The 23,266-nt window shown below is 36.0% G+C and overlaps 2 protein-coding genes across 12 annotated transcripts in view; one reads left to right on the top strand and one right to left on the bottom strand.

Moving 5' to 3' along the window:
- Positions 1-23,266, top strand: part of CSPP1 (centrosome and spindle pole associated protein 1) — a 170,944-nt gene that overhangs the window by 55,380 nt on the left and 92,298 nt on the right. For 9 of the 11 annotated variants that reach the window (XM_044245503.1, XM_044245500.1, XM_044245502.1 and 6 more), the window contains 4 exons: positions 804-905; positions 2,486-2,928; positions 14,570-14,665; positions 17,364-17,431. In XM_044245503.1, coding sequence (XP_044101438.1) covers positions 804-905; positions 2,486-2,928; positions 14,570-14,665; positions 17,364-17,431 — 709 coding nt within the window. The remainder of the gene's footprint in view (positions 1-803; positions 906-2,485; positions 2,929-14,569; positions 14,666-17,363; positions 17,432-23,266) is intronic. The other 2 variants (XM_044245507.1, XM_044245506.1) reach the window with 1 other exon arrangement.
- LOC122904543 (glyceraldehyde-3-phosphate dehydrogenase-like) lies at positions 15,778-17,057 on the bottom strand. Its single transcript, XM_044245508.1, has one exon. The coding sequence runs from the start codon at positions 16,980-16,982 to the stop codon at positions 15,981-15,983; it is 1,002 nt and encodes a 333-aa protein (XP_044101443.1). The 5' UTR covers positions 16,983-17,057; the 3' UTR covers positions 15,778-15,980.

Raw genomic sequence — 23,266 nt, 5'->3', positions numbered from 1 at the left:
TGGAGCTTTTTGAATGTGTTTTCTTTCACTCTACAAATACATGTACCTACTCTTTAGAGGTGGTAGAGATAAAACACTGCATACCCCTTGTAGGGACTGAATTTCCAAGCCAGATCAGTGATTATAACATAGTACACAAGACAGACAGATAATAAGTTTCAAAAGATGACCTAGGTAATCTTTAATTTCTTTTTTTTTTAGATTGTGCTGTTTCAGTGACAAAGGAGATATGAAGGCTTAAAAACATTTCCTAATATGTGTTTCAACAGAATATTTATATTATAGTGTTTGTGATAATTTTACCTTTTTATGTTTTTATGTAATCAATCTTCCTGATACTTGGGAAAGAAATGAATAACACTAGGTCTTTTGAGAGTGGGGTGGGGGAATAGAGGCAGGAGATGTCTCTGAAAAAGAAAGAAGGTAACCTGGTCAAATCTTGGAAACATGATAATGACCGGTCTCCTGGCAAACACAGTCATGTAGTTACTAGTGGGAAAGATTTATTTATGAATGCTTTTAGTTGAAGCAGCTCCCTTCTGTTAAAGATCTTCTCTATTAACCTGGACCTAAATGTGTAGTAATGCTTATTTTAATGTGGCAAGAAAGCATTGGGGAATTGCATTGATTGTTCAGACCTTTTCCTGCCTCTCTTGTGTCTTGCAACTACTTCTATCCTTGAAATTATTAATAAAGCTTGATTCTGGGTAAGATCTCTTATTTTGTATGAGTTTGAACATAAAGGTACTTTTTTAAAGGTACTTTGAGGAGTTTTAACATTACCTTTTGGTTTTTATTTTAAGGAAAGTTTGAAACTTGAACGCAATAAAGAATACAATCAATTTCTCAGGGGTAAAGAAGAATCTACTGACAAGTTCAGACAGGTAGAAAAGAGTAGTACTGAGGTAGGTTTTGATTTTAAAGTAAATCTTTAACACCAGAGGTTGAACATTTTGTACTTACTTGAAAATATATATATTTTTAAAGATTTTATTTATTTATTTGACAGAGATCACAAGTAGGCAGAGAGGCAGACAGAGAGGGAGAGAGGAGGAAGCAGGCTAGCCACTGAGCAGAGAGCCTGATGCGGGGCTTGATCCCAGGATCCTGAGATCATGACCCGAGCTGAAGGCAGAGGCTTTAACCCACTGAGCCACCCAGGCGCCCTGAAAATATTTTTATATGTTGGAAATTTCACTTGTTTTTTATGTAAATATTTTAAAGATTAAGTCAAATTGAACTAAACACAGGGCATTTTGATATTTTAGTTTTATTAATGGTTTTATTGCATATTGAAGAACTTACCCTACTTTTTAACTTCATGGGGGTGATTTAATTTTTGAGATTGGCTTTAAGTGATGTTTAGTTTTTATATATTTTACTTTTTATTTAAAAAAAATTTTTTTTAGAGAGTACCAGCAGGCAGGGGAGGGGGCCAGAGAAGGGAAGAGGGAGAGTGAGAATCTTAGGCAGACTCCATGCTCAGCATGGATGGAGCCTGGCACGGAGTTCTGTCTAATGGCCCTGAGATCTTGACCGGAACCAAAATTGAGAGTTGGACATTAAGGTACTGAGCCACCCAGGTGCCCCTAATTTTTACTTTTTTTTTTTTTTTTTAAAGATTATATTTATTTATTTGACAGAGATCACAAGTAGGCAAAGAGGCAGGCAGAGAGAGAGGAGGAAGCAGGCTCCCTGCCGAGCAGAGAGCCTGATGTGGGACTCGATACCAGGACCCTGGGATCATGACCTGAGCTGAAGGCAGAGGCTTTAACCCACTGAACCACCCAGGCGCCCCCCCCCCCCCAATTTTTACTTCTAAGTGATTTTTAAATGCTGACAATTTCTAGTTATATATTTTTTTTCCAAATTTAAGAATGGTTGATATTAATAGGGCCAAAAATTGACCACTTCTGTGTTGTTTGTATTAAGAATTTAATTTGAAATATTTTGAAGCAGTATTACCTGCCAAAAAAATATGTATCTTTTGGGATAGGAATTTGCATTTAGTTTATCCTCTCTTTTTGTAGCCACTTACCCATATCACTGTTGCTTGTTATATTTTATTTATTAGGTTTTGAAGGATAACATTTCCTTGAAGTTTTTTTTTTTCTAAAGATAAGCTATTTCTTTTGGGTGATTAGGCCTTGGAGTTCAGATGAGAAATAGACTAAGCATCATATAAGGATGTAATATAAGAAATAGCATTGCAGGGATGCCTGGGTGGCTCAGTTGGTTAAGCCGCTGCCTTCAGCTCAGGTCATGATCCCAGGACCTTGGGATCGAGTCCCGCATCGGGCTCCTTGCTCATCAGGGAGCCTGCTTCTCTCTGCCTCTGCCTGCCACTCTGCCTGCTCGTGCATTCTCTCTCTCTCTCTCTCTCTCTCTGACAAATAAATAAATAAATAAAATCTTAAAAAAAAAAAAGGAAAAGAAATAGCATTGCATTAAGATCTGTTTTTTATTTTCTTTTTTAATTGACCAGCACAAGAATCAAAGAAATAAAAAACTTATTGGTCAGGTTAAGCCTGATTTACCCTCACAAATACAAACATCTTATGAAAATTTAGAGGGTCCTAGAAGAAATGTCTTATTAACTCCTTCGGAGGCATATGAAGAGCTTCTAAACCAAAGAAGACTAGAGGAGGACAGATACCGACAACTAGATGATGAAATTGAATTAAGGAATAGAAGACTCATTAAAAAAACTAATGAAGACGTGGACATTTCCAATAAAAAACCTGAAAGGTTTGCCAACAAAGCTGACATTCCAGATAGAAGATTTCACAGGTTTAATGAGGATCGTGTTTTTGATAGACAGTATTACAAACCTGATCAAGATCCTGAAGTAAGTGAAGAAATGGACGAGAGGTTTAGATATGAAAGTGATTTTGATAGAAGACTTTTGAGAGTGTATACAAATGACAGGTATTTACAACTTCATTTTTATTTTCTTTCTTTGCTTAGTATTAATGTTACTTTCTATGATTATGTTATGGAGAAGCAGTTTCATTTATCTACATACTTGGTTAATTCTAAGATGCTGTCAGTTGGAAGTTACAGGATTATTTTCAATGTGCCACTGAAAGAACAAATAGAACCCCTCCCAAGGTGGGGGGGAAAGGTACCCTGTAATAAAGCTGGGACACTGAAAGGCTATAACCTTCATGTAAAATTAAATGGGAAATAAATTTTTTCACAGAAGGGGATAGAAAGGAAGCGTCCATGTTTCAACCTTGGCACTGAATGGAGGGATTAAAAAACAAAACCCCTCTCTGATGTTATGAACTGTAAGTCAGTACTGATTCAGGTTTGCAGTCTGAATTCATGTTGCTAGTATTGTTTGAAAAACCTTGAGGCAAGAATTCAGGGTTGTTTCAGATTCCTATTGCCCTATGTGAATGACAGGAGAAACAAGAACTCTTTGCAATAACTTGAAAAACTTTAAAACCAGGTTGATGGCAATCCCAGTTACAGATGTTAAAATGTAGATTAAAAGGACAATTTAAAAGAGATGAAATATAGTTATTCCTTTAATGTTCCTGTGCTCTCAGTACTTCTATCAATATTCTTCACTCTTTTTAAGTCACTTATTAAACACTTACTTAAGTGAAATGGTATCAGATTTTTGCTATCAGATTTTCAGATGCCTTTCAGTTCTTTGGGATGATTTTTTGGGGGGAAACTACTTATAATTTCTTAACCTGGTACAGTGGGATTTTGTTTTATTAAGTCACTTATCTTAATACTTAAAATTTTCTCTATTTTCATAAACTTTTGGAGATAGAAATATGGCAGGGTTCCGTATTTGTCAGTACATGTTAACTTGAAAGGGTGAAATCTAAATTTTAAAGAGTTTATGGGACCTGTTTTCTTAGTCCAAGTAGGTTACCATTTAAATATTTTAGAACATTTCTGAGATATAATGTTGTGCATTGAGCATTCTAGTTATTAATAATAATACAGAACCTTTACACTTCGTAGTCTTCTGTTCTTTATTCTGTAGCTATTACGGCCTGGTCACCCAGTCTTTTTAGTAGTAAGTGATATGAGTGATAGACTATAATTTTGCAATGCTACTTATCATTTCTATCTGATTTGAATCTAATTGTACTTCAGAAAACAGTCTAAATCCTACAGTGTTTTATATTTGAAAATGTTTATACCCGAAGGTAGTCAAAGGCTGCCTAAACTAAAAGAGCTCTCAATTGGGGAACTGCAGGTAGTCTTGGACTCTTGGTTTTGCCTTCTTTGTACATGAAAACATTTTTTTTCTTTATGGTGTCTGTTTATCTTTAAAATGTAATGTAATGCTATCTTTTAAGTTTGGAATTTCAAGAAACTTATTATGATTGCTTTTAAAATATGTTTAATCTATTATTTTTATAATATATTCTGCAATAATTTTATACTGGAACAAATGAATTTCAGTCTAATTATCTGAGAACTATCATATATATATATATATATATATATATATTTATATATATTCCACAGTCAAAAGGACCTCTTTTTATATAATCTCCAGGTAGTATTTTAAGAATAGATTAAACATGAGAATGAGTGAGAATAATTCCCGTTACATGTTTTACAATGTTTAGAAATATTTCTTCAAATTTAAATCATTATTATGTAATACTTCCATTTTGTTAATGCATAAACTTACATCTCTAGATGTAGGGTTTTTCACATATGTCTCTAAGGTATGAGGTTAAAATTGAATTTCTGTATTGCAGATTTGTAGATTCCTTAATTCCAGCAAAAAAAAAAAAAAACAAAACAAAAAAAACCCCACAAATTCACTTCTGTAATTAAGTAGTTTTTATTTAGGAGGCAGAGTAGTAGATCGGAAAAATGACTTTATTTATTAGTAAAATTTTTGACACTACAGAAATGTGTAACTGCATTTGGCCTCTTGCTTTAACCATTTATTCTTTAAAAAAATATTTTTAAAGTATAGTTGATATGCAGTGTTATATTAGTTTTAGGTGCACACAGAGGGATTCGTCAGTTTTATACATTATGAGGTGTTCACCACAATATATATAGTTACCATCTCTAACCATACAACATTATTATAAGAATACTGTCTGCATTCCCTGTGTTGTATTTTTCATCTCTATGACTTACTTACTTTCTACTACAGGTTTATATCTCTTAATCCCTGTCACCTATTTAGCCCTTTCCATCCATGCCCCTACCCTCTGGCAACAAGAGTGCTGTCTGTACTTATGAGTCTGTTTCTGTTTTTTGTTGTTTGTTTGCTCATTTGTTTTATTTTTTAGATTTCACATACGAGTGAAATCATATGATATTTTTCTTTCCCTGACTGACTTATTTTCACTTGGCATAGTACCCTCTAGGTCTATCCATGTTGTTGGAAATGTCAAGATCTCATTCTTTTTTATGGCTAATACTCCATTTTATATCTATACCACATCTTCTTTTATCCATTCATTTATGGATGGACACTTGGGTTGCTTGGCTGTTGTAAGTTATGTTGCATTAAACATTGAGGTGCAGCTATCTTTTCAAATTAGGGTTTTCATTTACTTTGATTAAATACCCAGTAGTGGAATTACTGGATCAAATAGTGTATCTATTTTTATTATTTTGAGCCATCTCCATACTGTTTTCTATAGTGGCTGCACCAGTTTACATTCCCACTACATTGTACGGTAATCCCTTTTCTCCACATCCTAACTAGCACTTACTACTACTTGTCTTTTTGATACTAGCCATTCTCAGTGGTGTGATGCGATATCTATCTCATTGTGGTTTTCATTTGCATTTCCTTGATGGTTAGTGATATTGAGCATCTTTTCATGTGTCTTGGCCATTTGTATGTCTTTTTCAAAAAACTGACTACTCAGGTCCTCTACTTGTTTCCTAATCAGATTATCTGCTTTTGGGTTTGAATTGTATGAGTTCTTCATATGTTTTGGAAATTAACCCCTTGTAAGATGAATCATTTGCAGATATCTCCAATAGGTTGCTTTTTATTTTGTTGATACAGGTTTCCTTTTTGTACAAAAGGATTTTATTTTGGTGTGGTCCTGGTAGTTTTTGTTTGTTTGTTTGTTTTTGCTTTTGTTTCCCTTACCTTAGGAGACATATCCATAAATTTGTTGCTAACGCTGATGTCCAAGAGACTGCTGTGTTTTCCTCTTAGAAGTTTTATGGTTTCAGGTCTCGTGTATAGGTCTTCAGTCCATTTTGAGTTTATTTTTGTGTATGGTGTAAGAAAGTGGTTCAGTTTTTTTTTTTCCAGTTTTCCCATCACCATTTATAGAAGAAATGTTTTTCCCCCATTGTAGATTCTTGCCTCCTTTGTTATAGATTGACCTGAGTTGAAGGCAGATGCTTAACCAGCTGAGCCACCCAGTATATTAATTTTCATTACTGATCTCATTTATTAGTTCTTGTAGTTTTTTTGTGGAATCTTTAGGACTTATGCATATAGTTTCATGTCATCTGCAAAGAGTAAAAGTTTTATTTCTTCCTTACCAGTTTGGATGCTTTTTACTTCTTTTTCTTGTCCGATTGCTATGATTTGTACTTCCAGTGCAGTGTTGAATAAAAGTGCCACGGGTGGACATCCTTCTCTTATTCCTGATCTTAGCTCTCAGTTTTTCCACATGGAGTATGGTGTTAAGTGTGTGTTTTTCATATATGGCCTTTATTAGATGAGGTCTGTTCCCTTTGAACCTACTTTAAGAGTTTTATCATAAGTGGATGTTGTTTTTTGTCACATGCTTTTTCTGAATCTGTGGAGGTGATCATATGCTCTCATCCTTCATTTTGTTAATGTGTTGTATCACATTGATTGTTTTGCAACTGTTGAACTATCCTTGCATTCCTAGACTAAATCCCAATTGATTGTAATGAATGAATTGTATTGAATTGTATTGTTGAATTTGGTTTTCTAATATTTTGTTGAGAATTTTTGCATCTATGTTCATTAGGTGTTTTGACCTGTAGGTTTGTGGGTGATTTTTTTTTTTTCTTTTTTCTTTTTTGTAGTGTCTTTGTTAGTTTTGATTATCAGGGTAATCCTGGCCTCACTGAGAGAATCTGGAACTTTTCCTTCCTTTTCTACTTTTTGGGAATAATTTGAGAAGGATGGGTGTTAACTCTTCCTTAAATATTTGCTAGAATTTACCTGGAAAGTTATCTTCTCTGGGACTTTTGTTTGCTGGAAGTTTTTTTTTATTGCAGTTCAATTTTGTTATTAGTAATCAGTCTGTTAAGGTTTTCTGTGTCTTTCTGATTCAGTTTTGAAAGATTATATGATTCTTTTTATTTTTTTAAAGGTTTTATTTATTTATTTGACAGATAGAGACCAGAAGTGGCAGAGAGGCAGGCAGGGAGAGAGGGAGGGGGAAGCCGGCTCCTGTGAGCAGAGAGCCTGATGTGGAGCTTGATCCCAGGACCCTGAGATCATGACCTGAGCCGAAGGCAGAGGCTTTAACCCACTGAGCCACTCAGGCGCCCTGAAAGATTATATGATTCTGGGAATTTTTTCATTTCTTCTAGGTTTTCCCAATTCGTTGGCCTATAATTTTTCATAGTAGTCTCTTACAACCCTCTGTGTGTTTTTGGTGTCAGTTGTTACTTTTCTTTCATTTCTGAATTTATGTAATTCCTTTTTCTTTTTTTTCTTGATGAGTCTGGCTAAAGGTTTATTAATTTTGTTTTGTTTATTGATCCTTTCTATTGTTTTTATTTTTCTCCATTTATTTCTGTTCTGATTTTTGTTATATTTTTCTTTTTACAGACTTTGGGTTTCATTTGTTATTTTTCTAGTTCCTTTAGGTATAAGATTAGATTGTTGGAGATTTTTTCTTGTTTCTAGAGGTAGGCCTGTGAAATGCTCTTAGGACTTTCACTGTGTCCCAATGATTTTGGACTGTTGTGTTCGCCATTTCATATTTCTCCATGTGTTTTAGATTTTCTCTCATTTCTTCGTTGACCCATTGCTTGTTTCACTGTGTCCCAATGATTTTGGACTGTTGTGTTCGCCATTTCATATTTCTCCATGTGTTTTAGATTTTCTCTCATTTCTTCATTGAACCCATTGCTTGGTAGAATATTGTTTAGCCTCCACATTTTTTGTGTTTGTTTACTTGCTTTCTCTCTCTGTCTTTTTTGCCTGGGTGGCTCAGTGGGTTAAAGCCTCTGCCTTCGACTTGGGTCATGATCCCAGGGTCCTGGGATCGAGCCCCACATCGGGCTCTCTGCTCAGTGGGGAGCCTACTTCCTCCTCTCTCTCTGCCTGCCTCTCTGCCTACTTGTGATCTTTCTGTCAAATAAGTAAAATCTTAAAAATAAATAAATAAATAAATAAACTCTCTCTGTCTTTTTCTTTTTTCCCCTTATAATTGGTTTCTAGTTTCATACTTGTGGCTGGAAAAGATGCTTGATAGGATTTCAGGCTTCTTAAATTCATTCTGACTTATTTCGTGGCTTAACATATGATCTATCCTGTGGAATGTTTCATGTGCACTTGAAAAGAATGTGTATTCTGCTGTGTTTGGATGGACTGTTCTTTATACATCTGTTGTAATGTGTCATTCAAAGCCACCGTTTTCTTAGTGATTTTCTGTCTGGATGATATCCACTGATGTAAGTGGGGTGTTAAATTCCTCTACTATTATTATATAACTGTCAGTTTCTCACTTTATGTTTGTTAATATTTGCATTATGAACTTAGGTGATCCTATGTTGGCTGCATAGATATTTACAATTGTTAATCTCCTTTCAATGGATTAATCCCTTTATCATTATGTAATGTTCTTCCTTGTTTTTTGTCTAAGCATTTATTCATGATATAATGTAATATTAACCTGAAGTTCTTGACAAAAAATAATTATAACTGGTTATGAGAAGTACAAAATTAATTTTCCTTCATTTTTGTAAGTTTCTCTTTTTCTCTTTTTTTCTTCTAAAAGTCAGCATGTGATAAATTCCAGTTTTAATTTTAAAACAATTTTTGAGTTTTATATTTTTGGTCTCACTTTTTTTCTAATTACCCCATAAACAATTTCAAGTATGATAATGTATTGATTAATGAACTATTTTACCCACTTTAGATATGGGAAAGCTAAAGCCCAGGAATGATGTTACACTTCTGAACTATCATTAATCATTGGCCAGTGTTTTTAAATAATTAACAAGGTAGTTAGCATTTTGCTTGACACTTGCATTCTTTGTCTATGCGTGTGTGTTTATTTATGTGTTATTTATTTATAAATATTTACAATTTGACTAAAATTTATGTTTGAGGAACTTTAGAAATTGAAGGTAATGGTGTATTTCATAGTACTTTTAAGTTTGTAGGCTCTACTTAAATGTGGTCATCCTAGTCTTTATTAGTTTTTAACTTGGCCTGGATAAGTTAATATATCACTTGATTGTGTTTACTTTATAACCAATGTTAATGAGTAAAAGAAACTTTTAGCTTTAAAAAATGCTTTTTTAAAGTTTTTATGTGATTAATGCAGTTAGCACTTTCATTCTATTTAACTGTTGATATTTGTTAGTTTGTAATCTTAGTAGTTATTTAATAAAATTCTGAAATAACATTCCATCTGAAATTAGAATCTGTATGTTAGCCACATAGATGAGTACGTGCTTACTTACTGTGGGACATTCTAAGAAATGTGCATGCTTAATTGTAAAATGTAAATGAGGATAAATGGTTCGTTAAAACTTGAGTTACTTAATACTTTTTTTTTCCTAATACATATTAATTTTCATTTGTTTCTGGAAGGGCCTCTAATACTAACTTTTTTCTCCATTTTAAAGATCGCCTTGATATTAGAAAAACACTGTTACTGAATTAAAGCAAATAAAATTGTGAAATAACTGAAAACAGTGAGGAAAATGGTAACCCACAGTTAACAGCTCAGTATTTTTCTTTTAACATCTAGGAGAGTACCTATAATAGCAGAATTCATTCACATTAGAGAAGTTCTTGGTATGAAAACAAGATGATGTAGCCATTTTATGAATTAGATGTTTTTTTTAAGTAAGGAGAAATTTGTTTCTTCTTTGCTGTGAGCTGTATGAGTCTAGGACCAATAGATGGTAAATATTTTATTTTTACAATGTGTTATTCTTGATAGCATAAAACATTGCAAATTTATTCCTAAAGTAGTTTGATTCGGTGGTTTGTTAAGGAAAAAAATAAGTTATTCATTATCACTTAGGAGTTGTTCATTTATATTTAAATTAGCTGGAATAAAACCTATGCTTTTAGAGAATTTGCTTTGCTTCTGTAAGAGTAATTATTTTTTGGAAGGTAGACACATGTGTTAATTTTTAGAGTAAACTTGGCCTCTAGCCTATACCTGGTTTCCTTGGGCATTGAGGTTTGAACCTAATTAAAGTTACTGACCCATGTCTTCAGGAAGTAGAGAGAGAGAAAAAGCCTTTTCCATTTAGCATACCTGTTAAACTTTTTCTTTTGATAGGATGGTGGAAACCATTTACAATTATTTTATTATTTCAGTTAAATCTGATTTGGTTTGTCAAAGAAAGCAAATTCTTATTTGAGGTTGTCTCTGACAAAATCAGTGGATTGAGGTGTGGTAAACCAATCTATGGATTTAAAGCCACAGAATATTTAGATACATTGGTTATGGGTCTCAGGGATAGTTTTAATTAATCTGGTACTGACTTTAAAGGTATAACTAAACAGAAAGGACTTCTCAGGAACAAATGACCCAAATTGAACTCCTGAACTTTTATTAGAATCAGATTGTTCTTAGACATTTAGTTGAGTTCATTACTATTACCATAAGTTGGTTTTCCTTAATGTTGAGAGGATTGAAGAGAAGAGATAGAAATGATGAAAACACTATTGGCTCTCACCAGTTCCTGTCTTTCTGGAGAACTTCATTGTCTCAGTAAAGGCTTCTTTTCATTTTTTTCTTTTTTTTCTTTCTTTCTTCCTTCCTTCCTTCCTTCCTTCCTTCCTTTCTTTCTTTCTTTCTGAGAGCAAACAAGTATATGCGGGGTCGGGAGAAGGGCAGAGGGAGAGAGAGAATCTTAAGCAGGCTCTACACCCAGCACAGAGCCTGTTACATGATGACCTGAGCTGAAATCAAGAGTTGGGCACTTAACTGACTGAACTCCCCAGGCACCCCTCAATAGAGGTTTCTAAGATAAATTATAAGACCACATAACAGCTGTTAAAGGAGCTGACAGGGGTAGTTAAGAGTGATTAGATGTGGGTGCCTGGGTGGCTCAGTGGGTTAAGCCGCTGCCTTCAGCTCAGGTCATGATCTCAGGGTCCTGGGATCGAGTCCTGCATCGGGCTCTCTGCTCAGCAGGGAGCCTGCTTCCCTCTCTCTCTCTCTCTGCCTGCCTCTCCATCTGCTTGTGATTTCTCTCTGTCAAATAAATAAATAAAATCTTTAAAAAAAATAGTGATTAGATGTTAGATTTATTAGAAATATGAAAAAAAAAGTTCAGTAAATTAAGGAAATTCCATTATAATTATGAGGGTATTTTAATAGGAAATAAGGTAGCTTACTTGCCATTCTGTAATTTGGCTTTATAGCTTATTGGTTTCCCTTCTGGTTTTTGTTTTTGTTTTTGTTTTTAATATAGTAGTAAATTTAAAAAATATTTATAAAATCTCTGTAAATAGTAATTTTTCATTGATTTAACAAAGTAGGCATAGTCATAGCATGAGTCATTCCATAAAATTAAATAGGATGCCTTAAGATTTTATTTTATCCTTTTTAGTGAAATGTATGTCTCTACTTTTCTTTGGCCTCTTAAATGTTTCTCTAGTCTTGATTTTATCATGACAAGATTTTGATTTTATCCGTGACAAGATGGGATTTTTATTGTTATGGTAATGATTTTTTTTTCTTTTTTTAAAGCTATATTCCCTATGGGCACTTCATTAGGAAGTCTTATAATTTTACTATAGAATTTAACAATGAGATCTTAACTTTACCCAAAAATAATTTCTTAAATTTCTTTAATTTAGAATGGACTTTGAAAATGATGTTTTGTGTTTATGGTGCTTACCCTATTAAGATAGTTATATATACTGAAGAACCTACAAAACATTTTTTGCTTTGGATACAATGCTTTGGATGCTTTGCATATATCATACTTTGGTATACAGATGCTTTGAATACAGATGCTTTGGATATATCATACTTTGGTACAACTGCATAAAGATAAGCTAGAATTGCAAGTCTCAATGTTGCTTTTAGGAAACCTAACTGAAAATGCAGAAAGTCACAAACTCTTGGATAAATTTTAGTGTATAATAAGCAGCCTTTAATTTTAGCTTTTAAAATCGAGATAGGTTTTTAAAAATTTGTAACTTTAAATTTCTCTAATTTGTTGGGAGGCACCACTGTACCACATCAACACATTTACTTTTGTCTGTTGAGTCATGGGAGTTTACCCCCAGCTTCAGTGATTCATCAGGAGGACTCACAAGACTTCCTTATACAGTTATATTCATGGGTATGATTTATTACAGCAAAAGGATACAAAGTAAAATCACCAAAAGGGCCTTGGACAAAATCTGAAGGCAAGCAGGCACAAGTTTCCAAGAGTTCTGTCCTAGTGGACGTGCTTAATTCCTCCAGCATTGAAATATGACAACATGGGTGTAATGTTGTCTACTAGGAAAGATCATTAGAGAGTCAGTGCCCAATGTTTTTATTGGGAGCTGGTCACATAGGCACCAAGGATATATGAAAATTCTGAACTTCTTGAAGGAAAGCAGATTTCAGCAAAAACTATATTGTTTGTATAGACAGTTTAGGTACAGTGAGCCACTCTTTTTATTAGTCCTGAGAATGGTAGGACTCCCCCCAGAATCTATGCTCCCAGGTGCCAGCCAAGGGCCTGCCTTTCAAATTGGTATTTCTAAGGATAGGCAATTTTAGGCCTGTGCTATTAACTCTTTTCTGCTCATGCATATTGAATATAGACAAGTATAACTAAATCTGGTTGCTTGGCATTATTAATTACAAATTTGAATTTGAGTTTATATTTATCAATTCTTTAAGTGGTAGAAATAGGGAATGAGAGATGCTAAACTGTTACGTCAGTTTAAAACAGATTTGAGCACATAAGTTTTAGATCTAAAACCAGCTCTTGTTTTGATAAGTTGAAATAAGTTGACATTCCTTTTTGGAAGGGCTTGTGGAGGGTTCTGTTGCTTTAGATATAGATAAAAAATTGAAGTTATTTGGGGTGCCTGGGTGGCTCTGAGGTAAAGCCTCTACCTTTGGCTTAGGTCATGATCTTAGGGTCCTGGGATCGAGCCCTGCACCTGGCTCTCTGCTCAGCAGGGGGCCTGCTTTGCCCTCTCTCTCTGCCTGCCTCTCTGCCTACTTGTGATCTCTGTCTGTCAAATAAATCAATAAAATCGTAAAAAAAATTTTTTTTTAAAGCTCTTTATGTGTCATTCCAGGTCAGATATGTTGAAGGTCACAATTCTGGATAATTTTTTCTCCACAGATAATATTGACAGTGGCTTGTGTGATGGACACAAGTGAAGAAAGACTTCCGTGCTAGCTCTGTGGAGAACGAAAAGTTTTTCTCCTAAAAATTGCCATTTTTCTTAATGTGAAAATGAAATTCACCTACAGTATTGATAATACTTTAACAGCCATATTTCTCTCTAATAGTCCTTTTGAGAGAAAATATAGTTTGTTAACAGCCACGTGAAGAAATTTGACTTGTGAAATGCTGATTTTCATGGATGCTGATAAATGTTGGTGTGAAAAATCATGTTGGTTTCTCTGGTATGAGGAATTAAGCTGAAGAAGTCAGTGTTTGCCAAGTGGAAAAAAAAAGATTAATTGAAAAAATTTTAAGCTTTATTTTCTGAAAATGATTAAAAAAATTCCTTTCTTTGTTGTTGCTCATGACCTTGTGAGTAAAGTGATAATTTTTTACCAATGTATCAGACTATTTGTTTATAATGTTTTCCCTTCACCTATTGCTAATTATTTATTCTTCCATGTGATTTACAGTGTTAGCAAATGTTGTGCCTTGTCACATTTAACTTAATGGTAAGACAGCTGCTACATTTTTAAGATAAAAAGCTTTGAATATGCAGTGAGATAATTTCCAGGATCTATGAATTTTGTTTAAAAAAGAGATCTCATTGTGAAATTGTCTGTAATGCTCATGAGAGCAAGGACCATGTTCACATACCCAGTGCTTAAAAAAAATAGTACTTGACATCTAATAGGTACTAATTAATTCTTTGAATTAAATGAATGATAAAATGAGTATATGCAGAGTTTTGAAATTAAAATTTTCTAGAAGTTATATTGGAATAATTTATAATAACCTTTTGTTTTAAAGACTATTGAATCCAAACTCTGTTTCTCTTATTAACCAGCAAGTCATACTTGAATTAAATCTCCTTCAAATTAATTTTCAAATGTGTTTGCAGTAAAACTTCATTATAACTCTTTGTTCCCTTTAACATTTCCAATATCAAATATAAAAGCACCAAAGAGATGTAAGAAGGTCCACTGTACGTGGAGCAAGCTCTATAAGCTAATGTGTTTTTAAGGATGTACGGGAACAGACGAGGGGATGTACCTCCCATGGAGCATGGTGATGTCACAGAACAGTCAAACACATGCATTTCATCTGCTGGAAATAAAAGGTATAGTATGTCATATAAATTCTGCCCTTCAGTCTTTACACTGTGAAACGGCAACCACTAAAACTGGCTTACCGGGGATACCTGGGTGGCCCAGTGGGTTAAAGCCTCTGCCTTCGGCTCAGGTCATGGTCTCAGGGTCCTGGGATCGAGCCCCGCATTGGGCGCTCTGCTCAGTGCAGAGCCGCTTCCCCCTCTCTCTCTGCTTGCCTCTCTGCCTACTTGTGATCTCTGTCTGTCAAATAAAGAAAACAAAAAACAAAAACCAAAAAAACTGGCTTACTGAATAAGTAGAACGGTATAGTATGATAACAGCTGTCCTTATTTAATAAGAAAATAATTAAAGGGAAAAATAAAAGAATTAAGTGAATGGTGTTAAATGAGAATTTATAGTACTTTACAGCATTCTTTTGAACAGCAATGTTTGATTATAAGTGTGCCAAGGTGTTCCAAATAAGTCCCTATAATTATAAAGTATATATAAATTTGTTTGAAATAATGTAAGGAGAAATAAGCATGTAGTTTAATGGATTAAAATTCAATAAAATATATTGGGAGTTACAGGAGTGATATAACTTAAGTGGAAATAAATTGAAAATGTTCCTGCAATGTGAGTTTTCCTTGGAAAAAAAAATTTTTTTTTAATTTTCAGCCTATTGAGTAGGTAGGTAACTTTTATGCTTACTTTGTAAAATTCGTGCTCATAATAATTCTGTCATGATGAAAAAACAGAAATTATATGTATTTTATATTCATGTTCTCTTTTTGTTGATAGTTTTTATCATTTTGGTGGCTTTCTTATATTGTACATAAGTATAAATGATTCCCAATCTGTAGTGTATAATGAAGATAGTAATGTCATATGTCAGGAAAGGTGTCTCTTTTCTTTGAAAAAAAGTATTATATACAAGTGCTTGAGTAAAGATAATTTGCTGCTTGGGTCTGAGTAGGTTTCAATTGAGGGGTTGTCTTTTTTTTTTCCTCGTTATTTCTATAAGGAAGGGGTTTTAAGAGATGATCTTTTTCAAGCATGTGAATAAGTATCTCTTTTCTCTTCTTTTTATTAGGATTTATGTGTATTTATTTATTTATTTATTTATTTATTTTTTTTTGGCTGGGTACAGTATACTTTATTGATGGTACATGACAAGGTAGGGCTCCCCAAGCCCCTCCCCTTCTTCAGGGGGTCTGGGATGGAAACAGTGGAGGTTGGGAGATTCTCAGTGTTTTAGGGGATAAGTTGGGGCAGGGATTCCCCAGCAGCTGAGGGCCTCTTTCTTCCTCTTGCTCTGGCTGGGGCTGGTGGTTCAGGGGGCTCTTATTCCTTGGAGGCCATGTGGACCATAAGGTCCACCACCCGGTTGCTGTAGCCAAATTCATTGTCATACCAGGAAATGAGCTTGACAAAGTGGTCATTGAGAGCAATGCCAGCCCCAGCATCGAAGGTAGAGGAGTGGGTGTCACTGTTGAAGTCGCAGGAGACAACCTGGTCCTCAGTATATCCCAGGATGCCCTTAAGGGGGCCCTCTGATGCCTGCTTCACCACCTTCTTGATGTCATCGTATTTGGCAGCTTTCTCCAGGCGGCAGGTCAGATCCACAACAGACACATTGGGGGTGGGGACACGGAAGGCCATGCCAGTGAGCTTCCCATTCAGCTCAGGGATGACCTTGCCTACAGCCTTGGCTGCACCAGTGGAAGCAGGGATGATGTTCTGGGCAGCCCCTCGGCCCTCACGCCACAGCTTCCCAGAGGGGCCGTCCACAGTCTTCTGGGTGGCAGTGATGGCATGGACGGTGGTCATGAGTCCCTCCACAATGCCGAAGTTGTCATGGATGACCTTGGCCAGAGGAGCCAAGCAGTTGGTGGTACAGGAGGCATTGCTGACAATCTTGAGGGAGTTGTCATACTTCTCATGGTTCACACCCATCACGAACATGGGGGCATCAGCAGAAGGAGCAGAGATGATGACCCTCTTGGCCCCGCCCTTCAAGTGAGCCCCAGCCTTCTCCATGGTGGTGAAGACCCCAGTGGACTCCACAACATACTCAGCACCAGCATCACCCCATTTGATGTTGGCGGGATCTCGCTCCTGGAAGATGGAGATGGACTTCCCATTGATGACAAGCTTCCCGTTCTCAGCCTTGACTGTGCCGTGGAATTTACCGTGGGTAGAATCATACTGGAACATGTAGACCATGTAGTTGAGATCAATGAAAGGGTCATTGATGGCGACAATATCCACTTTACCAGAGTTAAAAGCAGCCCTGGTGACCAGGCGCCCAATACGGCCAAATCCGTTCACTCCGACCTTCACCATCGTGTCTCGGGCACGCGGCTGGCACTGCACCTGAAGATGCGGCTGTCTGTCGAACGGGGAAGAGCAGAGAGCCGGATTTATGTGTATTTATATTCATTTTCCTAACTGGGTTAACTGTTCTTATGAAAAAGAGTTTTATTGGGAATGTATAGAGCCACTGATGCAAGCTGAAGAAAAAGGTTATATATTTATAGAGTGTGAATATCAAGGTCCTACTGTATAAAGAGAGAAAATGCTGTGATTTTACTTTGACTTTAAAATATGTGACTATTATGGTGTCCATAGTACTTTGAAGCCCCATAACTCATACCTACAGTTTACTTTAAATTTTTGTTACTTGAAAATCATCTGGCCTCAAATTCTTTTTCTTTTTTGTTTTAGTGCTCGAGACAATGAACCATCCAAATCTAACAGAGAGCTCTGTAGTCCTTTTGCAGGAATGCTCTTTGGTATGTACAAAACATACAGTTGATTAAACTTTTGCAGACTGTTCTAGACAAGGCTTTTTTCTTTTTTTTTTGGTATATTTTAAATTTATTAACGTATAATGTATTATTTTTTTTAGGGGTACAGGTCTATGAAATGTCAGTCTTACACAATTCACAGTACTCACCACCATAGCACATACCCTCCCCAGTGTCCATCACCCAGCCACCCTGTCCCTCTTGTCCTGCCTCCAGCAACCCTCAGTTTGTTTCCTGAGGTTGAGTCTCTTATGGTTTGTCTCCCTCTCCAGTGCCATCTTGTTTCATTTTTCCCTCCTACCCCCAACCCCCACTCTGCCTTTCAAATTCCTAATATCCGAGAGATCATACAATAATTTTCTTTCTCTGATTGACTTATTTCACTTAGCATAGTACCCTCTAGTTCCATCCACTTCATTGCAAATGGCAAAATTTTGGGGTTTTTTGATGGCTGCATAGTATTCGTTGTATATATATACCACATCTTCTTTATCCATTCATCTGTTGATGGACATCTAGGTTCTTTCCATAGTTTGGCTATTGTGGACATTGCTGCTATAAACATTTGGGTGCACGTGCCCCTTCGGATCACTAAATTTGTATCTTTAGAGTAAATACCCAATAGTGTGATTGCTGGGTCGTAGGGTAGTTCTATTTTCAACTTTTTGAGGAACCCCCACACTGTTTTCCAGAGTGTTTGCACCGCTTGGATTCCCACCAACAGTGTAGGAGGGTTCCCTTTCTCTGCATCCTCGCCAGCATCTGTCATTTCCTAACTTGTTCATTTTAGCCATTCTGAATGGTGTGAGGTGGTATCTCATTGTGGTTTTGATTTGTATTTCCCTGATGCCGAGTGATGTGGAGCACTTTTTCTTGTGTCTGTTGGCTATCTGGATGTCTTCTTTGCAGAAATGTCTGTTCATGTCTTCTGCGCATTTCTTGATTGGATTATTGGTTCCTTGGATGTTGAGTTTGTAAGTTCTTTATAGATTTTGGATACTAGTCCTTTATCTGATACGTCATTTGAAAATATCTTTTCCCATTCTTTCGGTTGTCTTTTGGTTTTATTGACTGTTTCCTTTGTGGTGCAGATGCTTTGATCTTGATGAAGGCCCAATAGTTCATTTTTGCCTTTGCTTCCCTTGCTTTTGGCATGTTTCTAGGAAGAAGTTGCTATGGCTGACGTCGAAGAGGTTGCTATCTGTTCCCTCAAGGATTTTGATGGATTCTTGTCTCACATTGAGGTCTTTCATCCATTTTGAATCTCTTTTTGTGTGTGGTGTAAGGAATTGGTCCATTTTCATTCTTTTGCTTGTGGCTGTCCAATTTTCCCAGCACCATTTGTTGAAGAGACTCTCTTTTTTCCATTGGACATTCTTTCCTGCCTTGTCAAAGATTAGTTGACCATAGAGTTGAGGGTCCATTTCTGGGCTCTCTCTTCTGCTCCATTGATCTATGTGTCTGTTTTTGTGCCAGTACCATACTGTCTTGATGATTATAGCTTTGTAATAGAGCTTAAAGTCTGGAATTGTGATGCTGTCAACTTTGGTTTTCTTTTTCAACATTCCCTGGCTATTTGGAGTCTTTTCTGGTTCTGTATAAATTTTAGGATTATTTGTTCCATCTCTTTGAAAAAAGTTGATGGTATTTTGGTAGGGATTGCATTAAATGTGTAGATTGCTTTAGGTAGCATAGATATTTTCACAATTTCTTATCTTCCAACTCATGAGCATGGAACATTTTTCCATTTCATTTTTTTTTTTTCAAGATTTTATTTATTTGACAGACAGAGATCACAAGTAGGCAGAGAGGTAGGCAGAGAGAGAGGAGGAAACGGGCTCCTTGCCAAGCAGAGAGCCTGATGCGGGGCTCGATTCCAGGACCCTGAGATCATGACCTGAGCCGAAGGCAGAGGCTTTAACCCACTAAGCCACCCAGGTGCCCCAATATTTTTCCAATTCTTTGTGTCTTCCTCAGTTTCTTTTATGAGTACTTTATAATTTTCTGAGTACAGAGTCTTTGCTCTTTGGTTAGGTTTATTCCTAGGTATCTTACAGTTTTGGATGCAATGTAGATGAGATCGACTCCTTAATTTCTCCTTCTTCTGTTTTATTGTTGGTGTATAGAAATGCAACTGATTTCCATGCATTCATTTTATATCCTGACACTTTATTGAATTCCTGTATGAGTTCTAGCAGTTTTGGAGTGAAGTCTTTCAGGTTTTCTACATAAAGTATCATATCATCTGCAAAGAGTAGAGTTTGACTTCTTCTTTGCCAATTCGGATGCCTTTAATTTCCTTTTGTTGTCTGATTGCTGAGGCTAGGACTTCTAGTACTATGTTGAATAGCAGTGGTGATAGTGGACAGCTCTGCCATGTTCCTGACCTTAGGGGAAAAGCTCTCAGTTCTTCCCTATTGAGAATGATATTTGCTGTGGGTGTTTCATAGATTACTTTTATGATATTGAGGGATGTAAACTCTGTCCCTATATTGTGAAGAGTTTTGATCAGGAAAGGTTGCTGTACTTTGTCACATGCTTTTTCAGCATCTATTGAAAGTATCATATGTTCTTGTTCTTTCTTTTGTTAATGTATTATATCACATTGATTGATTTGTAGATGTTGAACCAACATTGTAGCCCAGGAATAAATCCCACTTGGTCGTGATGAATAATCCTTTTAATGTACTGTTGGATCCTATTGGCCAGGGTTTTGGTGAGATCTTTTGCATCCATGTTCATCAGGGATATTGGTTTGTAAGTCTCCTTTTGATGGGGTCTTTGTCTGGTTTTGGGATTAAGGTAATGCTGCCCTCATCAAAAGAGTTTGAAAATTTTCTTTCCATTTCTCTTTTTCTGGAACAGTTTCAGGAAAGTAGGTATTAATTTTTCTTTAAATGTTTGGTAGAATTCCCCTGGGAAGCCATCTGGCCCTGGGCTAAAAGGGTAGCAATGACCCCAGAAAAATATATGCTAACCAAATCAGAAGGGGCCTGAAATGGAGGGGAGAAAAAAAAGTACATATCTATATCTATATCTATATCTATATCTATATCTATACACACACACACACACACACACACACATATAATTAGGCTGGTGAATAGGACAGAGCCACACATTTGATTTTGGGTGTATTTTGGTCTCTTAGAAAAAAATGGCTCCCACAATTTTAAGGAAGAAAAACATATATATATCTATATATATATATACACATATATATATATACACACAAAAATAAGGGTAAGCGTGTTGTAGGGATGAAATATGACTGAACATGAAAATTAAAAAATATTTTAAAAAAGGAATTGGTAAGAAGTTGAAAAAAGAAAGGAAAAAAAAAGGAAAGAATGTGATCAGGCTGGAGACTAGAACAAAGCTATATGCTAGATTTAGGGTATATTTTGATCTGTTAGAAGAAACTGTATCCCAGAATTTTAAATAAAGAGAAACTTATATGTATACAACAAATAAGATTAAATGCAATGAAGGGATAGAATATGACTATAGCAGTGAAAATTAAAAATGATTTTTAAAAAGGTAAGTTAAAATAGATTAAAATAAGAAAGAGGAAAAGTTAAAAAGTTAAAAAAATAGAATAAGAATGAAATCTAACGAATTTTAACTTTGAAAGACTGAAGAATGATGGGGAAAACAGTCATGAACTCTTTATGCTGCATTCTCCTCACTCTGGAGTTCCTCAGTTCTTACGATTGGTGAACTTGGTCTTGGCTGGATGTTCTTGCTGATCTTCTGGGGAAGGGGCCTGTTGTAGTGATTCTCAAATGTCTTTGCTGAGGCAGAATTCCACTGCCCTTGGGAGGGGCCTGGCTAAGTAATCTGCTTGGGTTTGCTCTCGGTAGCTTTTTTTCCCTGAATGCTTTCTGTTCAGCATGGCAGAAGAGAATCAAAGTGGTGGCCTCCCAATATCCGACCCAGAGGGCTGCTTGGGGCCCAGCTGCCCATTGCGCCCTCAGAGAAAAGCAGTCAGTCACTCCTGTCTCCCCAGTATCTGGCTGTGCTTCATGCTCACCCGGCCTGTTACTGTGCATTTCTGTTTCTGGCACATGGCCCCATTTGGAGTCTCCAAACCCAGCAGATTCCTGTAGTGTGCTCATGCACCGTTCCTCCTGGTGTGGAAGGGGGGTGATTTCCCTGATTCTGCCGCCTTGTGGGTTCCTGCTTGAAGAGCAGTGGCCTGACTCTGCCGGGGATCATTTTTTAAGGTAACCCCCAGCTGAGAGACTAGTCCTTGGCTCCATCTCTGTAGATGGCTTCCCTGCTCCAGTACCTGGGGGCTCTGCCACACACAGGCACCCCTGGTCTTTTTGTGACCCCGAGGGACCTGATACCACACTATTGCAGTGAAGGCTCCCCCACACCCCCACTTAGCCTCTGGAGCAATGTCCCTCAGTGGGGTAGACTTCTAAAAGTTCTGATTTTGTGCTCTGCTGCTCTCTGTTTTGCGGGAGCTGGCCCCTCCTTTCTGGGGTCTGTCTTCCCTATCTTCCATATATTGCCTTGGATTCACTTCTCTGCATGTTCTACCTTCCAGAAAATGGTAGCTTTTCTGTTCGTAGAATTGCTGCTATTTTTTTCTTCTATCTCCTGTTGAGTTTGTTGGTGTTCAAAATGGTTTGATAACTATCTAGCTGAATTCCTGGGACCCTACAAAATTTCGATCTTCTATTCCTCTACCATCTTGCTCCTTCCTTTCTAGATAGGGTCTTTAGTGACGTGTCAGTATTGTCATTAAAACTATTTTTATTAATAATAGAAAACTCTTATCTAGTGCTTACTTTATGGTAGACTCTATATGCTAAATAGTTAATGTGTACTGTATAGCTCCTAATATAACTTTAAAGTGAAATAACTTTATTTAATGATGAGCTTTCCATAGAAGATAAATGAAATATTAATTTCAGTAACTTCATTGTAGTGTGGCTATTTCTTATATTCTGTTTTATATGCAATAGTTTTTTTTCTTCATTCTTCTTCTTTTTCTTCTTTAGCTAGTATAGAACTGCCTTACATTATAAGTTTAGTTTCCCTGAACTAAACCTTTTTATCCCTTGATAAACATCCTTTTCCTATGTTCTTTCCCAGTAGTTTGAGAAGGTGTTTTGTTCAAACCTTGATTATAATACAGATTTTCTGTTTGTTTTATCAGAAATGAAGGTCACTGGTTAATATAAGAATGTTGATTTGCTACTTGTCATAATTTCAGAAACAGTGTGAAGAGAGGGCCTTCCTTATTTCCTATGTATAACTTTAAAATAGAAAAGTAGTCTGTTTTCTGTGTAAAAACTATTAGAAAAAATGACCTGAAATTTGGTTTCAGGGGAAGTATGTGAGGAAATTGGATAAAAGTTTAGATTCATTCAACCTGAAAGTAGCCAGTAATTTAAATCTAGGATTAGAAACATTTTGTTGAGATATTCTCAAATTTTTGTTTTCTTGAAATGGCTATTATGAGAAAATAGGGCATAGCAACTAGAGTTTTATTCTTTTTATTTTTTTATTTTTTTAAGATCTATTTATTTGAGAGTGAGAGAACACAATCAGATCCTGATGTGGGGTTTGATCCCAGGACCCCATGATCATGACCTGAGCCAAAATTAAGAGTCAGCTGCTCTACTGAGTCACCCAGGCACCCCTAAAGTTTTATTCTAATGTAGTGTCTTTAAGTGAGAATTTACCAGTGTAACCTATTAGTAGGTGAGAGTAAAGGCTTCATTCTTATGATGTATTTTATTAAACATGAAAAATTGGAGAAATGGCTTTCTTTGTTCAGAGCCCACTGACAAATAATTTTATCAA

Source organism: Neovison vison, chromosome 4 (genome assembly GCF_020171115.1).
Source record: "Neovison vison isolate M4711 chromosome 4, ASM_NN_V1, whole genome shotgun sequence".
Taxonomy (NCBI): domain Eukaryota; kingdom Metazoa; phylum Chordata; class Mammalia; order Carnivora; family Mustelidae; genus Neogale; species Neogale vison.
Note: the sequence above shows the minus strand (reverse complement) of the source record. Positions and strands in the feature narration are given on the sequence as shown.